General features: G+C 33.1%; 4 protein-coding genes across 4 annotated transcripts; 3 read left to right on the top strand and 1 right to left on the bottom strand.

Moving 5' to 3' along the window:
* The first annotated feature begins 1,447 nt into the window (after nucleotides 1-1,447).
* On the top strand, nucleotides 1,448-2,631 carry Tssk (Testis-specific serine/threonine kinase). Its single transcript, XM_088258886.1, has one exon. It carries the CDS (start codon nucleotides 1,593-1,595, stop codon nucleotides 2,559-2,561), a length of 969 nt encoding a protein of 322 aa, XP_088115012.1. The 5' UTR covers nucleotides 1,448-1,592; the 3' UTR covers nucleotides 2,562-2,631.
* RpS25 (ribosomal protein S25) lies at nucleotides 2,620-4,337 on the bottom strand. Its single transcript, XM_088258887.1, has 4 exons — nucleotides 4,310-4,337; nucleotides 3,998-4,090; nucleotides 3,611-3,794; nucleotides 2,620-2,768 (listed from the first exon to the last, which is right to left on the bottom strand). The coding sequence occupies exons 1-4, from the start codon at nucleotides 4,310-4,312 to the stop codon at nucleotides 2,689-2,691; spliced, it is 360 nt and encodes a 119-aa protein (XP_088115013.1). The 5' UTR covers nucleotides 4,313-4,337; the 3' UTR covers nucleotides 2,620-2,688.
* A 135-nt stretch (nucleotides 4,338-4,472) lies between these two features.
* Nucleotides 4,473-25,775, top strand: LOC148310216 (transmembrane protein 245). The gene is made up of 12 exons (XM_088258885.1): nucleotides 4,473-4,984; nucleotides 6,151-6,297; nucleotides 7,213-7,441; nucleotides 9,262-9,850; nucleotides 11,019-11,190; nucleotides 12,649-12,816; nucleotides 13,484-13,667; nucleotides 15,422-15,606; nucleotides 15,956-16,187; nucleotides 22,567-22,741; nucleotides 23,472-23,660; nucleotides 25,612-25,775. The coding sequence occupies exons 1-12, from the start codon at nucleotides 4,607-4,609 to the stop codon at nucleotides 25,628-25,630; spliced, it is 2,667 nt and encodes an 888-aa protein (XP_088115011.1). The 5' UTR covers nucleotides 4,473-4,606; the 3' UTR covers nucleotides 25,631-25,775.
* LOC148310217 (uncharacterized) lies at nucleotides 18,247-21,005 on the top strand. Its single transcript, XM_088258796.1, has 2 exons — nucleotides 18,247-18,497; nucleotides 19,357-21,005. Exons 1-2 carry the CDS (start codon nucleotides 18,327-18,329, stop codon nucleotides 20,959-20,961), a joined length of 1,776 nt encoding a protein of 591 aa, XP_088114922.1. The 5' UTR covers nucleotides 18,247-18,326; the 3' UTR covers nucleotides 20,962-21,005.
* Nucleotides 25,776-26,717: the final 942 nt, after the last annotated feature.

Genomic DNA, 26,717 nt, shown 5'->3' with positions numbered 1-26,717 from the left:
CCAACAACACTCACTTCATAAAATTGTTTTACCGTTCTTTCCTTACTCATTCGGTCCACATGTCCAAACCATCTCAACACACCTTTCTTAATTTTATCGATAATGCTTATCACGCATTGCACTCCTTCCTTATTTCATTATTAAAACATCCATCACACACTATGCTGACAATCTTTGAAAAATATTTTGTGGTGTTAAAAAAAAGTAGGTAAAACGAATTTGATGTAGTTCGTTGTTGTATTATATATTATTTTAAAATAAATTTATCAATTATGTATAATAGTCAGTGTCAGATGTGAAACTGAATTATAAAAAAAGAATGCCTATTGGATTCGACTGGATAATTCCTATAGAAAGTACATGTATTTTAATCCGATGATTCTGAATTGAGTAGAAAGCGCCTAGAAATATAATTTGTTTTTTTTTAAATAATTTTTCAACCCAAAGTGGTTTAATCCAATTCGTACTGGTATTGGATTCGATTCCCTGAGGTTCAAAATAAATATTAATGATTTTTCAGTCTAATATTTATTTAAAATGACTGGTACCTGAAGTGCAAGGCTGATCACCTTTCTTTCGTGTATTTAACGATTTAGATAACATTCTTTACTATACAGTGCCCTATGTACCATTGGGTGAGGATGAGGGTTAGAATAATAAAAATCTTTATTTAGTACCATCCTAGGCTGGTACCTGAGGCACAACCTTACTTTCATGAGAATTACAGGTTGATGCAGTTCATAAATGAAATAATTGTTATTATACATACCACTCTTTGATATATAATGAATTAGAGATAATTTCATTTAAACTAATTGGTAATTATATTTTAATATTTATAGTATTTACATTGAGGTTAATGAGCGGGAAAACAGAATGAGGACTACCGAAAAAGACTAAGCACGATCGGATAAATCAGAACCTAAAATCTGGTGATGTCAAATGTCTGCGTAATCGGAGGGCATGTACGACTAGATGTATGGCGTTCCATCCTTTCCGCCTACAGCATGATGGTAGTAGTAGTAGTACATTGACATTAGTCAATTGCCCCTCCAACAAAAATGTTCCGCACTCCAGCAAAATTGTCTAAATTCTCCTCAGAGCCTCCCTTGTCCTCTAGAATATCAAATGATGCCGTAGATCTCTGCAGTGCTGCACATAGCAGGGAGTAAAAAATAAATAATCCAAAACATACAGACTTTTCTTTCACACATACTATAGAACTGATGATTCTCTCTTTTACGGAGCAAAATCTGCCTGGGTAAACCAGTTATTACTTATCAAATACTATATCCAAGTACCAAGCTAATGTTGTACATGACAATACTAACCATTAATTTAAAAATAAAATTCAAAACAAATGAAAATATATAAATTTGTTATATTTTGGAACAAGTCATAGTTCTAGTATTCCTGTACTCTAAATTCTAGTGAAATATATTTTTTTATTAATTTACAGCTGCATAATGTTTTGTAGTATATATTTGTACAGATTTTTAACTTAAATTATATTCGTTGGTTAAATTGTACATTGATAATCTTTTAACAAAGTATGACTTGAAATGTCATGAGATTCGAACATTGACATATCCATGGAAGAAAACTTAACTCCCAGGCAATCTGAAGTACTAGCATTAGAAAAAAGGGGTTACTTGATCGGAAAGAAAATTGGCCAAGGATCTTACGCCACAGTTCACCAAGCGACATACGCAGATCCGGGAAATACTAAGAACACATTCCTAGCATGTAAAATATTTGACAAGGAGAAGGCTCCCAAAGACTTTCTCAAGAAATTCTTCCCGAGGGAAATTGAAATATTAACAAAGATTGAAAATCCCCATGTAATCCAGATTCAGAACATTCTTCAAAGAGGAAATCGAGTGTTTATTTTTATGAAATATGCAGAAAACGGAGATTTGTTGGATTACATAAAGAAGCACGGCGCTATCCCTGAAAACCAGGCGCAAACGTGGTTCTTCCAAATAGCCAGTGGATTACAGTACCTTCACAGCAAGAACATAGCTCATCGGGATTTAAAGTGTGAAAATATTTTGATAAGTAAAAACTACCATGTCAAATTGGCAGACTTCGGTTTCGCTCGATTCTGCACGGACACTAGAAATAAGCGCGTGTTGAGTAGGACTTTCTGCGGCTCAGCAGCATACGCAGCGCCTGAAGTCGTGAGCGGGACACCGTACAACCCTAAACTAGCGGATGTTTGGTCTTCCGGAGTAGTGCTGTTTATTATGCTCAATGCATCCATGCCCTTTGACGATTCAAACTTGAAGAAACTTTTGAAAAATCAAATAGCGAGAAACTGGACCTTCAATTCCAATGCAAAAGAAAACCTCTCTTCTAGTGCAAAATCTATAGTTAGGCATATACTAGAGCCAGATATTACGTTAAGGTACAACCTAGATAGGGTATTAAATCACGATTGGTTGAAAAATGCGAATAAGGGTGGCTCGAGTGTTATAACAACGAATCATATAGGGACCAAAGGCGATAAACAGGATCAATGGGCGGCCGGACCTTCGGGAAAACAAAATAATACAAGTTGAAATTTTATCTTTGTGTAATAAGGATGGAATATATATATAATAAGTAAATAAAACAAACTTTTGCAATGGTTCAGTTTATTTGAAACCATACATTTTACGTAATTTTTTTTATTATCAAACTATCATTTTATGCCACTGGATCGTCTCCCTTGGTGGTTCTTGTGTAAATCACTTGGCCGTGATGTTGGACAACTTGTTTGATTAAACCTGGAAATAAAAAGGGCTGGTTACTTACGGTTCACACTGAAAGGCAATGCGTTGAGTCAAATCAATAAGGACAATCAACATCAGTCTCAATATATCAGAATTTTTACTCTCATAGATTTCAAGAAAGAGTAAGTTATAATCATTTGAAGTTGTCCAAAATGCAAAGAATTATAAAAAAAAAAATATTAACACACTATCTGCGGGCGGATTCACACTCATAATAGAGATAAACATCTCAGAAAAGAAGTGATAACATTTAACCTTATTGTATACATTGATATGAGATCAAAAGATGCCGCAAAAGTCATGGGTAAAAATGACTTACACGCAATTTACGATGAGTCAAGTGAAAAGGTAAAATTACCCTTCCCGCCGAACACCACCAGTCGAGTGAAACGGTAAAATTACGTTTCCCGCAGATAGTGTGTTAATAAAAACATGCATTAGTTTCAGTCCAAAATTGTCATTAATTGCTATTGGATATATTTTTTATCATTACTAATAGCAAACTCATTTTAGTGAGAAAAGATGTCTAAAAATTTACAAGTAATTTAAACTTAAAGTGAATCATTTTATTCTGGGTTCTACGAAGTGGATCTGAAATGACCACAATAGGCAGCAATGCTTAGTTCTAATTAATCATATCACAATATTCAAAATATATCCATAACAGCGATACCACATGTATCTAATATTCAAATAACTGAAAGAAATCAGAGTTAATTTTTTGTATTTATAACTAAGTGCTAGAATTACTTTATCATAGCCAAATTTGGTTGAAAATGGGCTACTCTAAATAATAGGCTACACTAAGATGTAGAAATATTAGGAGTATGTTTTACCTTTGTCTCTAAGTTCAATCAGCGCCCTCCTTGCCAGAGATCCTCTGATCTTCAATCTTTCGGATACGACGGCAGGGGTGATCAGTTTGTAAGATGGGACTTCTTTGTACAACTTCTCATAAGTTGGCTTATCGAAGAGAACTTGGTTGTTCAACTTATCGCGGACTTTTCCCTTGGACCACTTCTGCAATGCAAATACACATAGTTTTAGAGGTTATGTTTCAACGATAACAAATACAAATACGAGTGCGCCAGTTCTGTCAGTCTCAATATATCAGATTTTAACCTTCATAGATATTAAGGGTAGAATTTATAATCATTCAGAAACATTTTCATAACTAAAAAAAACGGCTAAGTGGTAAAGTATAATATTGGAGAAAATCATACCTTCTTCTTGGCTTTGCCGCCTCCGGACCCCTCCTTCTTTTTCTGGGTCTTTTGGGGCTGCTTCGCCGAAGACTTTGAATCCTTCTTGGGCGGCTAAAACACAAAACAATCACTTCTATAAAATTTTGACAAGCCGAGGGACATGCGGTGTTTGTAACGTCAAAATATCTTTGAATTTTGATAAATTTGAGCATCGTGATGAAATATAGTAATATAAGAATTTAGAGTATCGATATAAGTTCTAATTTTAAAAACAAAACGCGTTAAAACGATTATTTAAGCACAATAACGAAAATCCACGCGACAACTCACCATGCTGGTTTGATTAAAAAAGATGGAGGCCGGATGCCATAGAAATAACCACTCGAGTATATACGTAGAACAGGGTGTTTTTCCGGTATATTTGAGTGTTCGTAAATGCGATGAATTGTGTATTTTATTTATCACATCGAATTTGCCATAGATTGTTAACAGCTGTCATTCACATTTCCGAAAAATATGAAACGTCAAAAATGTTTCGAATTACGCCCATAATAATATGAGTTTTTATGATATTTAGACATACACATTAGTAATTTCAGTGTCTAGTTAGTGTGCACAATAATCAAAATGCAGAGTTCTCCAAATTTAGGAACACATTTCAACAACATTTTCCACATGATCGGTGGTCTTCCACAAGGACATGAAAAACCCCTTAAACACGCTCTTTATAATGCGATTGCTTTATTTTTACTTGTCGCATGTTGCGCCGTTGGATTCGCTCTGTTTTTGGTGCTAGAGCCGTTCTTTAAACCCCTTCTGTGGGCTTTGCTTGTCGGGTCGCTTCTCCACCCTATTAAATATTCAATCGCCACTCGGATGAGTCAATGGTTCGAGAAATTGGAGAAGATAAACAGACCACTTATTTTTGGCATACTGTCCGCTCCTTTTGATATTTTGAATGAAATATCAAAGTTTACTAATTCTGTCATTCAAAAATATTACAAGGTTTGTGTAATTTTTGTTGTTGCTATATACACATTGAATGTTCAACTGCAAAAGAAGTTTAATGATTGATATTATAATTCATTAATATCAGATTTTTCAAAATTATTTTCAATTCATTCTCACATATTTATTCATTTATTCCTATTCAATAATACTCATTTGCCTTTAATTATATTTTATGAATTATAATATTCAAGTTCTTTTAGTGTTAGTACATTTGGCTATCATAAGGTGACCATTTTATTGAAATTCTAAACCATGGCAAAGATTAAAAGCCGCTGGATTTATTATTGAAAAACAACAAACTACAAACACAGCCTTTTTCCAGTTTTCAACAAGTATGTCAGTTCAAATGGTCACTAACTTTTACTCATCATACAAATATTTACAATGATGTGTGTCCTACCTGGGATTTTCGTGCCAAGGACACATTGAGTATGTTCATAGTAATAGACTATAGTTAAGTATGTTTCTATGGACTGGAAACTTAAGCTTAAGGGCGCTTGTGCACTACACGGAATTTTACTGTCCGGCAGTCCGGTTAGCATGATAAAACGGATGATTGGCTTGGATTGGCTTGTGCTTTTGTCCATCTTTCTTCGGATCCGTGCGCTTGATCAGTGTGTGATCACGGTGCGCGTAAATTCGATCGTTTATTAAATAAAAAAAACGGACTGCCAGACGGTAAAATTCCATGTAGTGCACAAGCGCTTGAAGGCTGATGACTTTGAGATAATATTTATGCAGTACCTTGTGGATATTAGAGATTCAACTTTTAGAGCTTTCACGCATCATGGTTAGATATTACATACGCATAAGATTTGAAAAAAAATCAGATAGGCATTCTTGTCATTTGAATGCTTTGATCAAAATTTAAAAAAAAAGTTTTTTGTGGCACATTTTATAAACTTTATAAAATAAAACTCTAGCTTTGTTTTTGACCATTTTTATTTTTGTACTTTATTCCAATCGGTTTAGACAAGCACCATGTTATCTTCAGGGATGGATATGTACATACGACAAGGTGCTCGTCAAAACTGGTGCGAAAAAGTAACAAAAAAAAAATGGTAAAAAATAATGTTTTAGTTTTGTTTTAAAAAGTTTAACATTTATTTTATTAAAATTTACAATAATACAATTTATTTTTAAAAAATACTGTTTTACAGGTCGCTTGTTGCTTGATTATATCCGGTCTGACATTGGCTTGGGTTATAAATTGGTTTCCCTGGAGATATTTTAATTACTTATGGGGCCTTTCACAATTTTCAAATGCAGCGATTACATTGCTCCTTCGAATCTGCAATACTTTCACTGTGAGTACATGTCTTTATTTCATTAACTGAAAAGTTATGTATTTATTTTTTGTATTTTTATAAAGAAATATTTGTGTTTTTACTATTTACAAAAATAGTTGAATTTCATACTATTTCTGTGAGCCTAAGTGGCTCATTATTGAAAATAGGTATCAAATTGTGTTAGAGTTCGAACCCAGATACTCTGAATCAAGAGTCCGCGACACTAACCACGGGACCACAACCCGACTCAGTAATAATAGTTCGCATAATGGATGTATTGTGAGCATACTTCAAAAACTGACCACTTCTAAGTTGAAGTTAATTGACAAGACCAAATTCAAGTCTTCCTCTTCAAGGCAACTGTAATGTTATGACGGACGCGTCGCGTGCGCTATACACTTTGTGATCAGCGTATGTGTGCACTCGATGACGTCCTATATTAAACAGGACACTTTAGTCCCCTTTTTGTCACGAGGCAGGTTGGACTGAAGCGAGTATTAAATAATAACACGGTATCGACTATTTATATTTATGTTTATTTAAAAACAAACAATACGGCAGTCAATACTCATGTGCTTCCAAACAGCTCTGTTAAGTTATGTTACACCCGACTCTCACGAAGTACCAAATTAGACTATGTTAAAAAGCCCTCTTCCTTTAGGATAGGGAATCATAAAATGCTGTACCGATTTATGATGGCCATGGGAACGCATCTAAAGCCAGACAACACGTGACGAGTCCCTCGACTTTCTAAAAACGACAATAAAAGTGCGAATGAGAAATGGCAGAGCCATTACACAACATTCATGTAGCAATATCCCAGATATGAACTCTGAACAAGTGTAAAATACTTCATGTGTTAAGTGTAACAAATGCTAATTTGTATTTACTTTCGTCATTTTATTACATTGAATTTATTGAATCGATTTTCAGTTCTTTACCCTTGCTATTGGCTATATCGTTGCCATCGCTTTGCTGTGGAATAAGGAACGAGAGAATATATTCAGGACGACTTCATGGTTGGTTTGGATCTTTGTGAGTAGTTACATAGCGCAATTCACAGGACGTTTCCAAGGAGTCACCTTTATGATCCTCCAGTTAATCGCTCTTTCCGGATTTATATTAAAAGTCCTTGAAATGTGCAACCAGGCAAAGAGCCAAGGTGATATTTTTATTCTATTTGATTATTCCTTTTTAACGCTTTATTTACCTACTACTACTACTACTACTACCATCACGCCGTTTCTCCGCTGGGGTAGGCAGAGGATGGAACACCACACTCTTCTGTCCTGACATACACTCCTCGCCTCCTTCACATCCATACATCTAGTCATACATGCCCTCCGATTACGCAGACTTTTGACGCCGCCAGATTTTAGGTTCTGATTGATCTGATCGTGCCAAGTCTTTTTCGGTCGTCCACGTTCTGTTTTCCCTCGCACATTCGCCACATATATTTTCTTAGTCATTCTCTCGTTATCCATTCGCTCCACATGTCCATACCACCGCAAAGAACTCTTCCTAATGTTTTCAATTATTCCTCATTCAGCCTTACATTCCTTTCTTATATCGTCGTTTTTAATTCTGTCATACAATGATTTTCCACACATTCGTCTGAGGGAGCGCATTTTAACAGCGTTCACTCTGCTTTCATCCTTCCTTTGCCAGTTCCATGTTTCGCTTCCATACATTAGTGTCGGTACTAGCACGCCGTTGTGAACCACTAGCTTGGCTTCCATGGACATATTCTTATTCCCAATCACTCTGTTCAAAGCACCATTTATTCTATTCCCTGCATTCACTCTTCTCTCAATATCCTTATCCACTTTTCCATCCCTTGTGATTATTTACCAACCAAGCAAATTTGTGTTAATAGAAAAATATACACGCAGTTAACAAATGCATTTTTAAGTTCTGTACCAGTCATGATTATTATGATTTTCATTATATTAGCTACCAAAAACTGACCAGTTGGCTTTTCGCTGCCAACTGTAAACGACAAACACTGGTTAGTTGGTTTTTCTACCCTCTGTACCTGAAATAATTCTCACAATTATCTATCACTATATCATTTATTATTAGATTAAAACCAATATTTTTAGCTTTTCCACTTTTTTATTTGACCAGCGACCGGGTTTCGTCGTTACCGACATCATCAGACTGGTCGGTAACGACGAAACTCGGTCGCTGGTCAAATAAAAAAGTGGAAAAGCTAAAAATATTGGTTTTAATCTAATAATAAATTAAAAATGCAATTCCATCACGAAGTGTCAGTGGATAATATATATCACTATATCATTTTCAGATTTGAAGTATTCATTTAAAAACGGTATTTACTAGAAAATTAAAATTGAAAAATATATATGCCCTATTATTTGTCAAAATTTTACATATTGAAGACAATATTTTTAATAAATACAAAATGTATCTGGAATGATACACAATATGTATGACATTTTTTGCTCATAATTTTAACTGCAAAAATATTGTCTTCAACTTGTAAATTAAAATACATAATAATGCATATTTTTTTTGTTCTTACTAAATATGATTTTAAAATTAATTGTTCAAATCCGAAATCGATATAGTAATATACATAATTGTGTGAATTATTTCCAATACCTAGGGTAGAAAAACCGACTAATCGTTGTTTGGTCGTTTACGGTTGGCAGCGAAAAGCCGACTAGTCGGTTTTTGGTTGCTAATATAATAAAAATCATAATAACCAAACGATTGGTACAGAAATTTAAAAAAAGCCTCTTGTGCTCTGCCAAAAGTAAGCAAATAGAACGCTTATAAGCCTCTCCTGCTCTCTACCAACAGTGTGTAAAAGCTGTTCTAAATGCTCCCCTCATAATAAACCCTGATAATACCCTATCATGGATGTTTTATACCTCATATCTATCTTTTTCAATGGCTTACACTTACTGAAAACTTTTTGAATCATTATTGCAATTATACAATTTTCCAATTTAATTTCAGGAAACGAAATATCTATTTTTCATGCTATCAAACTTACATTTTTGAACCGGGAACTGGAAGTTGTGGATGAAATTAAAACAGATAATGATGAAAGTGCAAAAGTCGGCGATAAACAAAACGAGACGAGTTCAATTCTTGAGAAACCGATGTCTGTTTCTAATTCTGATAAAAGCGGTTCCGTTCAAGATGCTGTGGAAAACTTTCCCACTAGATCACGCGCTGCATTTCAAACGAGGACTCTTTCTTCACTTCCGCTGTCGAACCCTGAGTCTAAATCGGCCATCGAGAGTCATATTGTGGCCGCTTTGCAACGCAAAGCTCTGAGCACCGATTCGAGTGGCGATACTAAGAATTTCAAGCCTGTAATTATAACAAGCGATGAGTTGGAGAGCACTCTTTGCTTCAAGTTCCTGCTGTGGGCGTGCGGAGCTATGGTGCTTTGGAAACACCCCTGGATGTGGCCTTTCATCCTTATAATTCTGGCTGTCTTTTTAATCAAAACTCTGGGAAGATTTTTCGGCGTGTGGAATTTTATTGGGAATCATATGTGTGAGGCTTTTGAGAATATTTCACGCTGGTGTAGTCTGAGGTAAGATTTTTTGCCAAATATTGAGTGTACTTTAACTATTATTACTTCAGTAGTACGTAATATCTTTCAGGCATCTCACTAATTAACAAATATATGTTGACTATTCTCAGCCCATATCAGAACGAGATATAAAATTTACAGTTTTGTGATATATATACTAAATACATATATGCAATGAAAAGTAACTAAGTATTTTCAGGCTATGATTTTGAGCTGAGTGTGGATAAAACCAGACATGTGGCAGCTGTTATTACTACTTAATTTAGGTCTAAACTTCGTATATTTATCTTCATTTTGATTTTAAAAAAAGTCAAGTTGGCAATTGTTGACTGAAGTGGTGACATCATGTAATACATTTTGTTCACTATTGAATCAATATTCTCATTAGTTCAGCTTTATTTTTTTAATTTTTGATTTAAGGTTTACTTGGTAAATACCACTATTCCTTAAAATCTATTGTGACACGTGTTTCGATGCATTCTGCATCATTTTCAAACACCGTATGTGAAGCTTAGTCTGAATTTTAGAGTTGTGTCCAAGGATACAATTTTAAAAAATATATATAGTTAGCTTCACATATCGCTCACTTCTTTCAAGAACGTCATAAATAAAAAAACTTGATTTTTCAGGAGAACGTTTTTAAAGTTTAAAAATATAATACAATGTATTAAAAATAAACATCAAGCCACATATTGAACTTTGGACTGTGCAACAGATCTTTTTAGGTTAAACCTGGAGGTTTTTTTTCTCCATTTACATAATAACTATATGTATATATATGTATATTTAAAAACAATCCCTTTTCTTCAAAATGCAAAAACAACACTTTCTGCCCTGTAGCGGGTAAATATGAATGAAAAAATATGCCTCTTTTGCTAGGTACATTTTCTGGACATTCCGAAAACATGCACAACTGAAAATTGGCAATTTTCGATATATGACGTTCTTGAAAGGAGTGAGCGGTATGTGTTTGAAAATGATGCAGAATGCATCAAAACACGTGTCATAATAGTTTATAAGAAATAATGGTATTTACCAAGTAAAACTTAATTTAAAAATGCGTCGATTTTACCACGAATTGACTGCTGAATCAATGAATGAATTATAGTTTTTTAATCTTGTTTACGCAACTTGTCCGTCATCTCAGAATGATTGACTTCTGTTTTAGATATTCAGCACTAATACCCGCACACATGCAGGGGATAGTAAAAATACTAGTCAAAGTGAACCAAACTTTGCATGAAGCTTCCAAGGATTCTATTGATGCAGTGTCCTCCGCTGTGGTGATATTTGGCCTTATATTGTTTTTGACTTGCGCACCTATTTTCATGGGAGTTCAGGTGAGTTGTCTGTCTAAAATATATATTGTCACCAATATTCTTCTTCTTCTTCTTCTTCTGCTTGGTGTAGGCCTTGTGGCCTGTTTTCAATAGGGATTAGCCTCCTGCAATGTTGACTCCCAGCTATCGATCAATCTCTTTGGTGGTCTGCCCGGCAGTTGTTTTGTTGGGGTTGGCCGTGCAGTGTAATGTGGGGGAGTCTGGATGGTTCCATTCTCCTCACGTGCGCATACCATTGTCTCCTTCTTTGCCTTCCCCACCTAACGACATCTTCAATCTCGCATATTTCCCTTATTCTGTTGTTCCTTATTTTGTCTCGTAGACTCCAGATATGCTTCTTAGAATCTTCTTTTTTGACTCTCTGTCACTAATATTGTCATTGCTGTCACAGATGTTGAATAAATAGTTTATTTTTTAAATCAAACTTCTTGTACAGAATATATGTACATTGGTGCGTTCACTTCTATAAAGTAATATCTTCCTAACAGACTGGTCATAGTTTTCAAGGTTTATACATTATACAGCTGTTTAAAATTAATGGGCAGATAGTGCTTATAAAGATAAGTGAGAAGATTTTTTTTATAAGGTGTTGCAGTATAAATGATTATTATTATTTATTATTAAATATTACTACAATATAAACAAAGTGTATAGGATCAGGTAAGGAGCTAAGGGAGAAGGAGAAGATCAAAAGACGGGATGATATGATGGACAGTTAGGGTTTCAGGGATAGATATTTAGTAATTTTGTCCCCCTCCGTGGTGTAATGGTTAGCGTGTTTAGCTGCTGTGCTGGACGTCCCGGATTCAATTCCCAGGCAGGGTTGAAAATAATTGTTAGTGATTTTACACCCTAATATTTATTTAATATTACCCTGGACTGGTCCCTGATGCGCCAAAGTGATCACCTTGCCTTCATGTAAGTAACGATCAAGATAAAACTGCGTTAATATGATGCAGTGCCCTATGCACCATTGGGTGCGAATAAGGGTTAGAAAAAGAAAAATATGGAAGTCTGGCATTTACGGGGCTTACGACCGTCATAGGCTGGTTTAAGTGATCACTTTACACATGTGTAACATTTACTAATTCTACCCATTATTGACAACCACACTACTCAAATTCTTGGAAGTTCTATATATATGAACCAATTTAGAAACCTTGTTCTTGAATCACTAGAACTTCACTAGAGACATCTATTGGTGAGATAATAATGGGTAGAATTGGTGAATGTTACACGTGTGTAAAGTGATCACTTAAACCAGCCTATGACGGTCGTCAGCCCCGTAAATGCCCAGACTTCCACATATTCTTCTTCATCTTTGATGAGATGTCAAAAAAAAAATAAAAAAAAATATATATATAAAAATAACTCCCGTAATTGGAGGTAATCCAGATTTGTGAACAAGTATTTGGACACACTCAATATGTTGTAGTGTAAATTTGTTTATTGTTTTAGATATATTCGGAAGGTATAACTGTGGTGCAGCTGACTGGCAGCTTGATCAACAGGACCGTGGTTCACAACCCGGAGCTGAGGGAACTCTTGCCGCCGGGCCTCGATGACACCATTGATTCCCTCCTCGACAACGCCTACTTGTATGGAAGGGAAGGTCTTTCCAAAGCTGTGAGTTTTGCAAAACATTTTTTCATACAATGTTTTTTTATTAACATCACTATTGGCACATGTACTCACCAAGAGTAGTTTTATAATCTAGCACAAGTAGAGTATGTCTCTGTTACGATTATTAAAATATTATTTTATTAATTTGTTTCATAAAATGCAAAATAACAATAATGTCCTCTCTAGATTTTCTCGTGCCGAGGATACATTTTACTTAATTAATTAATATTTTTTACTAATTTATTTGTCACAAGTCATATAATCATGAATGATACGGCCAAATGATGTGATCTACTTTGTATCTACCTTCATTATCCAATAATCAATAGGTCTTTAAAAGTAATATTAAATAAATATTCATGTATAAAATCACTTATATTTATTTTCACTCCCCCTTGGGAAACAAAACCCAGGATTTCCACGCTAAACTGTAATGGTAGCCAAACACGCTAACCATTACACCACGGAGAGGGATAAAATCACTGTTAAATAGTGTGTAACTCATCACTCGTATTTGTTGGTACTGTGTGCTAGTAAATGTGTAGGCATTGCAGCGGATCATTGTGCAATGGATTGGCTATAGGCGTTTACCTCTTTACAAGCAATCTCGTTAAACCTACCAGGGATTGAAGTCCTTATAGTTATGTGACAACACTGAATATTGTTTCAGATAAAAAGCGTGTTGCAAGACAGTGACTCTGAGAAGAGTGCCAAGCTGGAGAAGCAGCTTCTGGAGCTGTGGGACAGGGTGTACCAGGCGTGGATGTCAAATAACGACGTGGGTCCGCAGGTAAACGCGGCCGCCATCGAACAGTCTTGGAAATCGTTTGTGGAAGATATAACTAAAACTCCAGGTAAATGAATAAATTCCAGATACCGTAGAACGGGGCTACTTGAACTTTGATGTGTTACTTGAGCCCAGTACAAAAAAGAGATTTAAATCTGTATTTGGTCTCCAATAATGATCGTATAAATGTCACCTGTCAGGGAAACAATGAATCATGTCCATTTCAAAAAGAAAATTAAATCTGTATTTCGTCTCCAATAATGAACGTATAAGTGCACCTGTCAGGGGAACAATGAATCATGTCGATACATTCATTATTGTAGACCAAATACAGATTTTTTTTTTTTTGTACTGGGCTCAAGTAACACATCAAAGTTCAAGTAGCCCCGTTCTACGGTACATAGTATTTTTATTTGATGGATAACGAGAGAATGACTAAGAAAATATAAGTGACGAATGTGAGCGGGAAAACAGAACGAGGACAGCTGAAAAAGACTTGGCACAATCAGATCAATCAGAACCCAAAATCTGGTGGTGTCAAAAGTCTGCTTAATCGGAGGGCATGTATGACTAGATATATGGATGTGAGGAGGCGAGGAGTGTATGTCAGGACAGAAGATGGCGTTCCATCCTTTCCGCCTACCCCTGCGGGGAAACAGCGTGATAGTAGTAGTAGTAGTCTTTTTATTTGTTTTTCTCTCCCATATTTTGACAGTTTATTGTAAAAAAAGGCACAGCTCATAGTTTCCTGAATTTATTTTAAGTCTATATTTTGACGTCTCAATATTGAAGTCTGGGTATTTACAGGGCTCATCAAAGGCTGGTTTAAGTGATCACTTAAACCAGCGTATGACGGGTCGTAAGCTCTGTAAACACCTGAACCTCCACATTCCTTCTTCATCTATGTTAAGATCTGTGAATGAGGATTTCGACGCACCCAAAATGTTGTAATTGAAGTCTTTTTAAAAATCATTATAAAATTTAATTCCATTAGTGTTGAAATATTATTAAAAAAAACATACATTGAATGTGTTTATTTTAACTCTTTGAGACATTTAACATCCTAATTCTAAACGCATACCAAAAATCACTTTATAATTAAACCCATAATTTTCTCAATATTATTCATATTTAAAGCATTTACTTTGTGGTTAGTTATTTTTACTTATTTATTTTTTTACAAAAATGTTAATAAAATTAGTGTATAACCACTCACCGTACGGTGAGTGATTGTATACTAATTTTATTAACATTTTTGTAAAAAAATAAATAAGTAAACCCATAATTGGTTAAAAATAAACCCATTGTGGTTATATGACAATGACTAAAGCCTTCCCCGTGTTGTCCATGATCCTACTAATAAAAAATCAAGAAACACCCCTCCTTATTCTTCAACATCCCAAGTGCAATGGTAAGTAATAAGAAGTAGTATTAACCAAGTAGTATTAACCAAGTTTTGTCCGCCTCCGTAGTGGAATGGTCAGCACGCTCGGCTACCGTTCTGGAGGTCCCGGGTTCGATTCCCAGGGGGGGGGTCAAATAAATATAAGTGATTTTTTCACTGTAATATTTATTCAATATTACCCTGGACTGGTACCTGAAGCGGAGGGCTGATCACCTTTCTTTCATGTGTAAACGATCAAGATAACACTGCGTTTATATGAAGCAGTGCCCTATGCACCATTGGGGTGCGGATAAGGGTTTTATTATTATTATTAACCAAGTAAAAGTCAAAAAGAAAAATGGATATTACCTCGAAGATACTCCCAAATCAATTAATGGAGTTAAATTTTTCTCAAATGTGTATTTTTCTAATTTCAGAAATGTTCAATACTAGCGGTCTGGTGGATTTTGTGAAGCAGAATATTGGGACGCTTCTTGCTCTTCTAGATTCCTTGTGGTCTCTGTTCAAGGGCAATATTACTCTCGTGCTGGGCTCATTATCCGCGACCACTTCTGTCTTGCTGGGCGGAAGTTCAGCCGTATTGAATTTCATACTCGGTTTGGTGAGTTAAATAACTATTCTGTTTACAACATTTTGAGTGTGTCCAAATACTTGTTCACAAATCTGGATTATCTCCAACTATAGGAGTTATTTTTCATATTATTATTTTGACATCTCATCAAAGATGAAGAGGAATATGGAAGTCTGGGCATTTACGGGGCTGACGACCGTCATAGGCTGGTTTAAGTGATCACTTTACACACTTTACACTTTATGCAGTTGCAAGCAGAATATCTCCATTGAAGAAGTTGCAGCTGCATGCAGCGTCACATGTTTGCTTTTCCAGTGAATAACCATACTCAGCATTGTGTATAATTTTAATTGTATTTTCGTCTTTCTTTTATTTACAGGTCGTTTTCTTCACAACATTATTCTATCTGCTCAATTCGAGCAATGTTTTATACAAGCCGATCGAAATGATTTCTAGTTTCTCTCCAATAAATGGTTCAAGATTCGGTCTGGCGCTGACGGACGCCGTAAATGGAGTATTTAAAGCGACACTGAAGATGGCCGCATTCTATGGCTTGTGGACTTGGCTTATACACAATCTGTTTGGGGCTAAGATTGTATACCTACCTTCAGGTATGTCAATTTAATCCTTTTATAAATATTTCTGTATCTTAACACACTTAGGACGGGAAAGGTATTTCTACCCGTTAGGTCTACATAATACAGATCAGAATTGGGTTTGCGGTTTCTTGTGATTAGTATACGACCTAATTAATAAAACCATCAAACTGTAAAAACCACCCGACAATAATGTGTTAACATAATAAGGACGGGAAAGGTATTTCTACCCGTTCGGTCGATTGATGCTTAAGGACGGGAAGGGTATTTTTACCTTCTGCGCCTGCCTCATTTCAAAGTCAGAAAAGAAGGAATTATTTGATGTTTTATATGAATATTATATGTATACCAATTTCTTTGTTAGGGTGTAAACTATATGTACACAATTATCAAATCCCATCGCCAGCAGTCTGCATGCTTAAAAAAACGTCCGTCCAAAATATGTAATACAAAACTTAAACTCGTTTATTTGGTTGGTAAAAATTTATGACTGAAAAATTTGTATGCCAATGAATAAATTTTCTGCTTAAAATGTCATTTCTATCACAATATGTATATTGAAATTTGAATTATATATTCTTGATCTTCTAAGAAGATCTGTCAGCCATTTTTCTGGCAGTTAGGAAATTTTCAATGGAATTTTTGCTGCTGACATCAATTTTTGCATTTATACTCATAGCTTTTAGATGTGTTATTTATGCAAAAAATGCACTGTACTTTGCGGCTTCGTACTTCGGAATAAATGTCACTAGAAAAAATGTGAAAATGTTGTCACTAATGAAAACATCACTTGTAAAAAAAATTCAAAGAAAAGTATTTTTTTGTTTTTGGAAAATTCTGCATCATGTATCCTTTTGTACAATGTTTATTAAATTTAAATATTGCCGTTATTTAGTATAATATTATACTCGCATGATATTACAATAACAACAAAATAAGTTAATGCCCTCTCTAATCAATAAGTAATATTCATTTCACTAAAGTTCAATCGGGTTAAAAAAAATTATTGCCGTATGTTTCAGAAGTAATTTCATTTAATTTCAAATCTCATATTAAGATTTACCTTGTTAAGAATTGAAAATCCAGAATATCACCTTGATCAAGTTCCCGGAATTTATACAGAAAATTAAAAATACAAGATTATTCATCAAAATCGATGTTGTCCCCTTCATTGTACTCCCCATCGACTGCAACGCACTAATGGTAACATTTGATTCAATCCTCGAAATATTTTTTTAAATTAGTTTGCGGTATGGCCATCAGAGCCATCTTCTATTTTCTCGGGTGCTGTAAAGCGTTCTACAGAAAGGTTTCTTGCTTCGAGCGGACCTCCAGCATGATAGCTAAACACGTTAACCATGTAGGCGGACAAAATGCACTAGACTTTGATTAATCTGTCATGGGTTATAGAGGTTCAAACCTTGGGTATTGCATTGGCACGGAGTGTGTGCCCAATGCGTGGTGAGTTAGTGCCCACAATTCGATAATTCAAAGGTGACATTGGTTATGTGTCAACTGCAGATAAAAAGTTAGTAAAGAAAGCATGTTGCACCAGAGTTACACGATTTACACACAACAAAGGTTTGATTAGTCCCAAGAATTAACAAAAAATATACGAGTCGAACACTGCAATTATCGTTCCAAACATTTTTAATTTGTTGCCGACGGATGTTAGAGGTCAAAATAAAATATGGAACAAAGGCAAAATAAAGGAATGGGTGAATTATCAAGGGTTAATTTTATGAAAATTGTAAAATGTATATATTCTTAATTTTTCTGTCTTTTTTGTGTACATACATATTAAGTTAAAATGGTTAAAAACAAAAAATGTATTAAAAAAGAACTCCACCGACAAGACACATAAGTGGCTTAGTGGATCTCTGCATTTTTTTTATAAATATGTTTAAAATTGTGATTTAAATAAATGTATACAATTTATGTAAATAAAATAAAATTAAAAAAAATTATACTTGATTGTCTACGCATTAATCTTTTTTATCCACATATTTTATAAACTTGAAGAAATTTTCTGTACACCTACTTGAGATATTGTGCTAAACAACTATGTATAGGCATTATTATTCAGATAATGGACTTAAATGTCCCTGTAAATATTTCTCTAATAGATTTTCCAACGCTGTTTTAAATACAAAAATGTGCTTTAAAGCGCAAATTTTATTTCCGTACATTTTATTAATTTTCTGTATGCAATGTGCGAGTGGAAGTCATCGGTTGAATTTTAACGATTGCGAAATTCTTGGATGGAGTTGTGTCGACAATAGTCCTCAAGACGTGGCCTTTTATTGTGATATTGGTGACAAAACAGTAAGTGATGTTATTTATTATATGTATAATATTTAATAATTTTGGATGAAGTATGTTTATTTAATAGTTTATTCATGGAAGCTTAAGGAATGAAATATACAATGACTTGATGACTTTTTTTGTTTGATTTTGTTGAAGTTATGTTTGAAAATAATTAAATAGAGTTAAATACAATAATACAATTAAAATGCAAATGTCACTGCATAGAAAGTAGATTCTTTATAATTTAGATCAAAATGAGTTATTGATAGAATTTCAGATTTAACATCTACGTATAAAGGATTGTATAAAAATCCTCAATTAAAAATTAGTTACAACATTTTGAGTGTGTCCAAATACTTGTTCACAAATCTGGATTATCTCCAATTACAGGAGTTATTTCCATATTATTTTTTGACATCTCATCAAAGATGAAGAAGAATATGGAAGTCTGGGCATTTATGGGGCTGACGATCTCACCAATAGATGTCTCTAGTGAAGTTCTAGTGATTCAAGAACAAAGTTTCGAAATTGGTTCATATATATAGACCTTCCAAGAATTTTAGTAGAGTGGTTGTCAATAATGGGTAGAATTGGTGAATGTTACACGTGTGTAAAGTGATCACTAAACCAGCCTATGACGGTCGTCAGCCCAGTAAATGCGCACACTTCCATATTCTTCTTCATCTTTGATGAGATGTCAAAAAATAATATATTACTCAATACCCTTTTCATTTGTAAAATTCGTTTATTGCAAAACAACATTTTACTATGTTGCCAACATATTAAATGTGTGTTTTAGGTAATACATATATATTTTTTGTGGTTTATAATTCACATGAAATTAAATTTTTGACTGATTACTTTAATTTTATTTCAGGATATAGATTTTTATATCGGAGACTACTTCAACAATTCCATTGTTAGTTTGTCTATCCACAACTGCAGATCTATAGAACTCCACTTCGAAGGTGTCGCAACAAGAAATGATGTCAATTTGCAACAATTACATATTACAAACTGTTTGCGTGTGGATTTTCCAGTTTCTGGTATCACTACTCCTCAACATATTCCCAGTAACGTGTCATTTGTGAACATCAGAGCTATTCACAAAATTCCTGGAAATCTATTTTATGACGCTGATATTAATCTCCAAGAACCCGAACGTATAAAAACCGCAAATGCAATTTTATTCAAAAATGTATCCATCGAAGAAATTGACCATTATGCATTCTTCAATTTGAGCAGATTGAATGATTTTATTTTTGATAATGTCTCAATAAGCAGAATCAAAGAACGAGCTATAAATCTCAATATCAAAAATGGCTGTTTCTTTGTCATCAAGCATTCTAATATAAACATTATCGATTCTAATGCAATCAGTCTTGACAATAAACAATTTGTGCTAAGCCAGAATTCAGTTAACGAATTACACCCTAACAGTTTACATGTGACTTCTGAACACATCGTAGTTCATCAAAATGACTTCAAATTATTGAAATCGGAAGGTTTTGGATTTTCCACCAATTTTGCAGAGATCACTTACAATAATTTTGATCTTATAAAAACCGGGGCATTTATGAATATCAAACCAGCCAGTACTCGGAAACCTGCTCAATATGTATTCACACATAATAAGATTAAAAATCTAGAAATTGGTTCTCTGTACTTCGATGAAAGCACCTTCAAAACACCTACTAAAGAATTGACCATCAAACATAATTCGATAACTTGCGTGTGCAGAAGAATTGCCTGGTTATATTTCTATCCTTACTTAGGAGACGCTTTCAATTCCGTGACAGAACTGAACGACAAACTATTATCCGGCAGTAACAATAACACATGTTTAAACGCTCCTTGTTACTTACCGCTTAATGTTATTAAAATTTTGATCGTAAATAATATGTGTCATTTACATGTTGAGACCAGACTCATGTGCTATCTGTATAATGATAAGACAATCAATAACATTTCACTCGAAGATTTGAGCATGAGTTCAAATGACAAAACAAATGTCGGTCGAGAGATATCTGACAACTACGCTCTCAATTTGGATGAAACAGAATTAAGTATGACAGAGCAGGCTCCGGCATTTTACATTATAAAACCACTGAAGATATCGAGGCATAACTCCTCCAATGTGAGAAAAGAACACGATAACTCGACACAGTATTCGGATAGTACTAATTTGCAGCACAATATAATGGGTGATCACCCCGTGGATTTAGTTTCCTATTTGAAGAACCACAACTTTCCAAATGCTACCATCGACAAAATGCTGACCGCTAATAAGATAAACTCGTCATCGAGAGCGCCTAAGAGCCAATTGATCGAGAGAACTAGTTTTTATTCTTTCTCTAAGTGCTTCGATAAAGAGTCGTGTTCTGAATATATGCAGGAAAATAAAAAGAAAGCTCTCAGTTTTTATAAATATTTATATTCGCAGCTTCGTCCTGAAAAATATAGTCCACCAACCAAAACATGACTTTTTTTTGTACATTTCTTTCTGAATAAATAATATGAATTCTACCTATTGTATCAATGTCCTTTTAATTTTATACTTTAATAATAAAGAGAAATATTTGTGTTTTTATTATTTACAAAAATACTTCAATTTTATACTATTTCTGTGAGCCTAAGCGGCTCATTATTAGAAATAGGTATCAAATTGTGGTAGAGTGGGTTCGAACCGAGAAACTCTGAATCAAGAGTCCGCGACACTAACCACAGGACCACAACCCGACACTTAATGTTTATTCAACCTAGTTTGGTCACATCTCACCATATCTTATATTGGTCTAATATAAAACTTGACTACAGCTCGCCATAAACTTACACCAACATACATATGATTAGCCTTTCACCCATTGTTTCAATTCCCGTGTCATTGTTGCCCCATTGTATGATTGTAGTAACACAATTGACTAAAACAAATGGGACTAATAAAATAGTCAAATATTTTTGACTATGAAAAAAATATAGTTCCATGACAAGTAGCTTCAAACTTTTTTGTAAGAATTATATTTTTAAGCTTTTTTAAGTAATTTCTTCGTGAAATATCCAAAAAAGGAAAAATACATCTGTCCAAGTTTGAATTATGTAGCTTCTTTCAATTTCTATTTATTATTGCCAATATTGCAAGATAATTGATTTTCGGTAGTAATATATGTACACATATATATATATATATATATATATATATATATATATATATATATATGTATTTATATATATATATATATATATATATATATATATATATATATATATATATATATATATATATATATATATATATATATATATATATATATATATATATATATATATATATATATATATATATATATATATATATATATATATATATATATAAATACATTATATATATATATATATATATATATATATATATATATATATAAATATATTTTTTTTTAATATAAAAGGCATTTCAATGATGAGAACAGTTGCTCTTATTGTGAAAATGAGCTACATATTATTGCAGTATTTATTTTTCATTTTAAGTTCTATCACACAAACATCATGTAAAGATTATGCTGGGGGTTTTATCTTATTTTGGTTTTTACCATAATCTTAAGTGGTTTCACACGTTGGTGACTTTGGCACAGTATTGGTGATGATATTATAAATAGATCCGCCCCTGTCATTAACTTAGCCTAATTTAGATGATATCTTTATAAAATTGATTAACTTTGTTTTCACCACTTTTTTTATTAATACAATTCAACCTACCGGTTTCAACAATACATTGTCATCATCAGGGTTTATTTTAAATCAAAAACATTAATAAAATAATATATATATATAATACTCTCACCAAAAACTTCCACACACTCCAGTGTGAAAGTATTTTAATATTTTTGATTTAAAATAAACCCTGATGATGACAATGTATTGTTGAAACCGGTAGGCTGAATTGTATTAGTAAAAAAAATGGTGAAAACAAAGATAATTAATTCTATAAAGATATTATAAAATGTGCCACAATGTATCAGCGGAAAACATTCAAGAAATAATTTAGATGAATCTAACCTCATTTTTTTATATTACTAAATATGATATGCAGCTCTGGCGGCGATCCTGGCTGCTGTCCCCTTCCTGGGGACCTATCTGGCGTGCATTCCCGCTGTGCTGGACCTGTGGCTGGCCCAGGGTCGACCCATTCTCGCGATACTCCTCGCCATATGCCAGTTTGCTCCAGCCTCCTACGTCGATACTATCATATATAAGGAAATCAAGAAGTAAGTTATCTACGAGACCAATTGATTATGAAAAAATATATGGAGTCAACAAACTGTCTCCAGGCTTTTCTGTTGAAACTACAGAAGTTTGAAAATGCCATAACAATTGTCACAAATTTTATTTTATGTTTTTTAATAAAATACAATTAAGTAGACTTAAATAGTGAGTGTTTGATTTTAGTATCTAATATATAAATTATAATGGAGTTCTACAAATTAAACGCAAAATCTATAAATATTATTAGTCATCCCTGGAAATTCCACTCCAATTTATCATTTTATTATATTATATTAGAATTTCCAATTTATCACATAAATTTGCAAAATTTAATTACGAATTGTCAAATCACTGTATTGTTAATGTTTAAATAAATAACATTCTTCTATTACTTATCAAATTTTATACTGGGACTACATATATGATTTCTTTACTTTATATTTGAAGCACTAACTTTGTGATTTTCCATTTTATAATTTAACAAGTTAGTGCTTCAAATATAAATTTTATTCTTTTAGCGAGTATGGCTAATAAAGCAAAAATAAACAAAATAAAAAATTGATTTTTAAAACAAAGTTACATTTTGATTATATATGATTTCTGTTTAATAAATATCAATAATAGTATAATAAATATTATACTTTCAATTTTATGTTTCAATATTTTAAGTACAATTGACAATATTATTTACTGTATTTGTCTTACGATGTAAATTTATATATATTTTTTTAGCGGTGGACATCCTTACTTCACCGGTTTAGCGATTGCGGGAGGCATATTTTGTCTCGGCGTCGAGGGAGCAATATTTGGTCCTCTGCTGCTCTGCTGCCTTCTGGTCGCCCTCAACCTCTCCTCCAGCCTGTTCAAAGAAACACCTCTAGAAGAAAGGAACACGGCTTCCACCATTCAAGCAAGACTCGGGTAAGAACAAGGAGGCCACACACACTAAACTGGTTGTAATTTTACACTTTTTTATTAGCACATTTTATTAATGGCAACATTTAGCATTTTTCCAGCAGTCAGACAATATGAATATTTTAATATATTACCGTATCAAATAGGATGTCAGAATGTAAGAAATCATAAAATTTTGATTGTACTGAATCCAAATTATAACAGATGAACATATTACTATGTAATCTAGGATGTCTCCTAGTGATTTTAATAATTCACATATTCTTAAATTATATATTTGGCAATAAAATAACAAGTCAATAAGTTTATTTTATTCATAGCAACATTTAGCATTTTTCTAGCAGTTAAACAATATGAATATTTTAATATATTGCGGTATCAAATAGGATGTCAGTATGCACGAAATCATAAAAATTTTACTGTACTGAATCTAAATTATAACAGATGAACGTATTACTATGTAATCTAGGATGGCTTTTAGTGATTTTAATACTTCACATTTTCTTAAATTTTATATTTGGCAATAAAATAAGTCAATTACTTTTGTTTTGAATATTGAAAGCATTAACTTTGTAGATCATATTGATATATTATTTTGAGAAATAAAAATACTTTGTTTTTTGATCCACTCACATATGAGTGGTGGAGATGTGTTAGAATTTTTATTTCTCAAAATAATATACAATTAATTTTGATTTTTTATTATTGTTATTTTGTTAGAATACTTTTTTTAGATTTGAACGATGGAAAAGTGATTTTATTGCTCCTATAAGTTGTGTGGTTCCAAACAGAATGATATCATTACTAACCAATCGGAAAGCATGGGCGAATCTTAAAGTTAAATTAAAGTAAACCTTAGTAAAATTAGTCCCGCGGAAGTATGGACAAGATGTCGCATCCGCACTTATAATTCTAGCGGTTTACATTTGTGTCTCATAGTTTCTTAAAGTTTTCAAAAATGATCTGTAATATCGACTTCATGGCTTAAATTTGAATTAAACTCATGTTTCTTTAGGTAAAATCAATTATTAAAGAGCTAAAACTAAAATAAATTTTGTCATGTTTGATCATGTGAATTATTTGTAACTACATTTTTATTCACAATATTATTTCATTTCAACTATATTCACGTAACGTTGACCGATTTCGAAACATATAACATATAACGTTGACCGATTTCGAAACAAAAAGCATCTTTTTAACAATAAACAATAATTAATATTAAGAACTATCTAATAAAAAATTAAAAAGATAATTCAGTAATGATTTAGTGACTTATAACAAATATAACATTAAGTGATTTATAACAAAGTTTTTTTTTGTTACATATCGCTCACTCCTTTCAAAAACGTCATAAATCAAAAATCGTCAATTTTCAGCTGTGCATGTTTTCGGAATGCCCAGAAAATGTACTATATCCCAGCAAAAGTGGCATATTTTTTACTTAACATTTACCCGCTACAGGGCATAAAGTGTTGTTTTTGAATTTTGAAGAAAATGTATTGTTTAATTATTTTTTTAAAAATACTAAATATTTTTCAAATGGAGAAAAAACCTAAGGTTTTACCTAAAAAGATCTGATGCACAATAAAAAGATCAATAAGTAGCTTGATATTTATTTTTAATACATTGTATTATATTTTTGAACTTTAAAAACGTTCACCTGAAAAATCAAGTTTTTTGATTTATGACGTTCTTGAAAGGAGCGAGCGATATGTTATCATTAATAAATATAAGTTGTAATTAATGCATGTAAAACAATTTTAACATTCAACTAATCGGGGTTTAAAGTGAATAATTTTACAAGCCAGAGCAGATTTAATAAATTGGAGTGGTCTATAACATCTTATTATAGAGCGTTTTGATTCACAGCCATATTCACTAGAATAGTGTTCTAATTTACTCGGAGTCTTGTGCAGCTAACACATTATCATACGCATGTTTTCTTTACTTACAGACTGGGACCTTTCAACTGATGTCACTGCTTGCCCGAACAAAATAACCGATAACTCATTTGTGAGAAATTGCATTTCGGTCCAAATTGAGCATGTAAAAATGAAACTTATTCACGTTGGGTTAGTTTTCTATACGCGCCGTTAGTGCTTTAGGAGAGAAGAGTTTGAATGGAATCTCAAATAGGCAGCTAATTGTGAAATTTCAATAGGGCTGATATGAATGTTCTATGTTTGTGACATGTTTAACATTTGTTCTGTATAAAAAAATGTAGATATTAGGTTTATTTAAATCTCAAATTTTCTCGACTTATTCGCCGATTCCTTTGAAATTTTGATAAATTTTAACCTGTTCGGGAGTATGGACGTAAATGAACGTCAGTGCGAATTTTCCTGAAAGGAGTATGGACGTTAATGAACGTTGAAGTCCGTCTGTCAGTTAGTATGATGTATAGCAATGACATCTGTGGATATTTGTGTGTAATTTTGTCATAATTGAAAAATATTTCGAATAGGGGTTTTTTTTAAATTAATTTATCATAATTTCTATCTTCATAATACATCGATTTAATGAAAAAAAACTTGTAAAAAGAACCCACTCCCCAGAGAAAGTCGGACATCAATTTTTGTACTCCCGGAAAGGTTAACAATGATAATTTATATTTTGTATATTAAAAGCATTTGTAACTTTGTGGTATGGTAATATAACACCCTCCTTATCATTCATCCTTCACTTTGTATAATACCACTTTAAATAACCAATTAAATTTAACTTCTAGATCACTTTTAAAAATATTCCCATTGTAATTCATTTGTCTTCTTTCTCTCTTTCAAATTTTATTTTTGTACAAATGTCAGACTGTAACAATTTCATTTTAATCTACATTTGACCTGATGTTGGAATGTTTTTTTTTAAGTGGTATTACACAAAGTGATAAGGAGAGTATTTTTAACGATAATTTATAACTGTACTTACTTGTTTCATATGTTATGAACTGTCTCTAGACTAGGCATTACTAGACCTTCATTTAATCCTTCTTCTTCTTCTACCCTAACCCTAATCCGCACCAAATGGTGCATAGGGCACTGCATCATAGCGACGCAGTGTTAT

The sequence above is a fragment of the Brachycentrus maculatus genome, unplaced genomic scaffold (genome assembly GCF_059751285.1).
Source record: "Brachycentrus maculatus isolate JH-2025_06_01 unplaced genomic scaffold, ASM5975128v1 h1tg000104l, whole genome shotgun sequence".
Classification (NCBI taxonomy): Eukaryota; Metazoa; Arthropoda; class Insecta; order Trichoptera; family Brachycentridae; genus Brachycentrus; species Brachycentrus maculatus.
Note: the sequence above shows the minus strand (reverse complement) of the source record. Positions and strands in the feature narration are given on the sequence as shown.

What these genes read in the sequence shown, in the direction of transcription:
- Tssk (XM_088258886.1), top strand. Translation starts at nt 1,593, where the DNA reads ATGGAAGAAAACTTAACTCCCAGGCAATCTGAAGTACTAGCATTAGAA.
- RpS25 (XM_088258887.1), bottom strand. An exon ending in GCGGCAAAGCCAAGAAGAAG is followed by an intron (nt 3,795 to 3,997) that starts GTATGATTTTCT and finishes TTTGCATTGCAG; the next exon opens with AAGTGGTCCAAGGGAAAAGT. An exon ending in GATTGAACTTAGAGACAAAG is followed by an intron (nt 2,769 to 3,610) that starts GTAAAACATACT and finishes TTTTATTTCCAG; the next exon opens with GTTTAATCAAACAAGTTGTC.
- LOC148310216 (XM_088258885.1), top strand. Translation starts at nt 4,607, where the DNA reads ATGCAGAGTTCTCCAAATTTAGGAACACATTTCAACAACATTTTCCAC. An exon ending in CTATTTTCATGGGAGTTCAG is followed by an intron (nt 11,191 to 12,648) that starts GTGAGTTGTCTG and finishes TTATTGTTTTAG; the next exon opens with ATATATTCGGAAGGTATAAC. An exon ending in GATTGTATACCTACCTTCAG is followed by an intron (nt 16,188 to 22,566) that starts GTATGTCAATTT and finishes TATGATATGCAG; the next exon opens with CTCTGGCGGCGATCCTGGCT.
- LOC148310217 (XM_088258796.1), top strand. Translation starts at nt 18,327, where the DNA reads ATGTGCTTTAAAGCGCAAATTTTATTTCCGTACATTTTATTAATTTTC. An exon ending in GTGATATTGGTGACAAAACA is followed by an intron (nt 18,498 to 19,356) that starts GTAAGTGATGTT and finishes ATTTTATTTCAG; the next exon opens with GATATAGATTTTTATATCGG.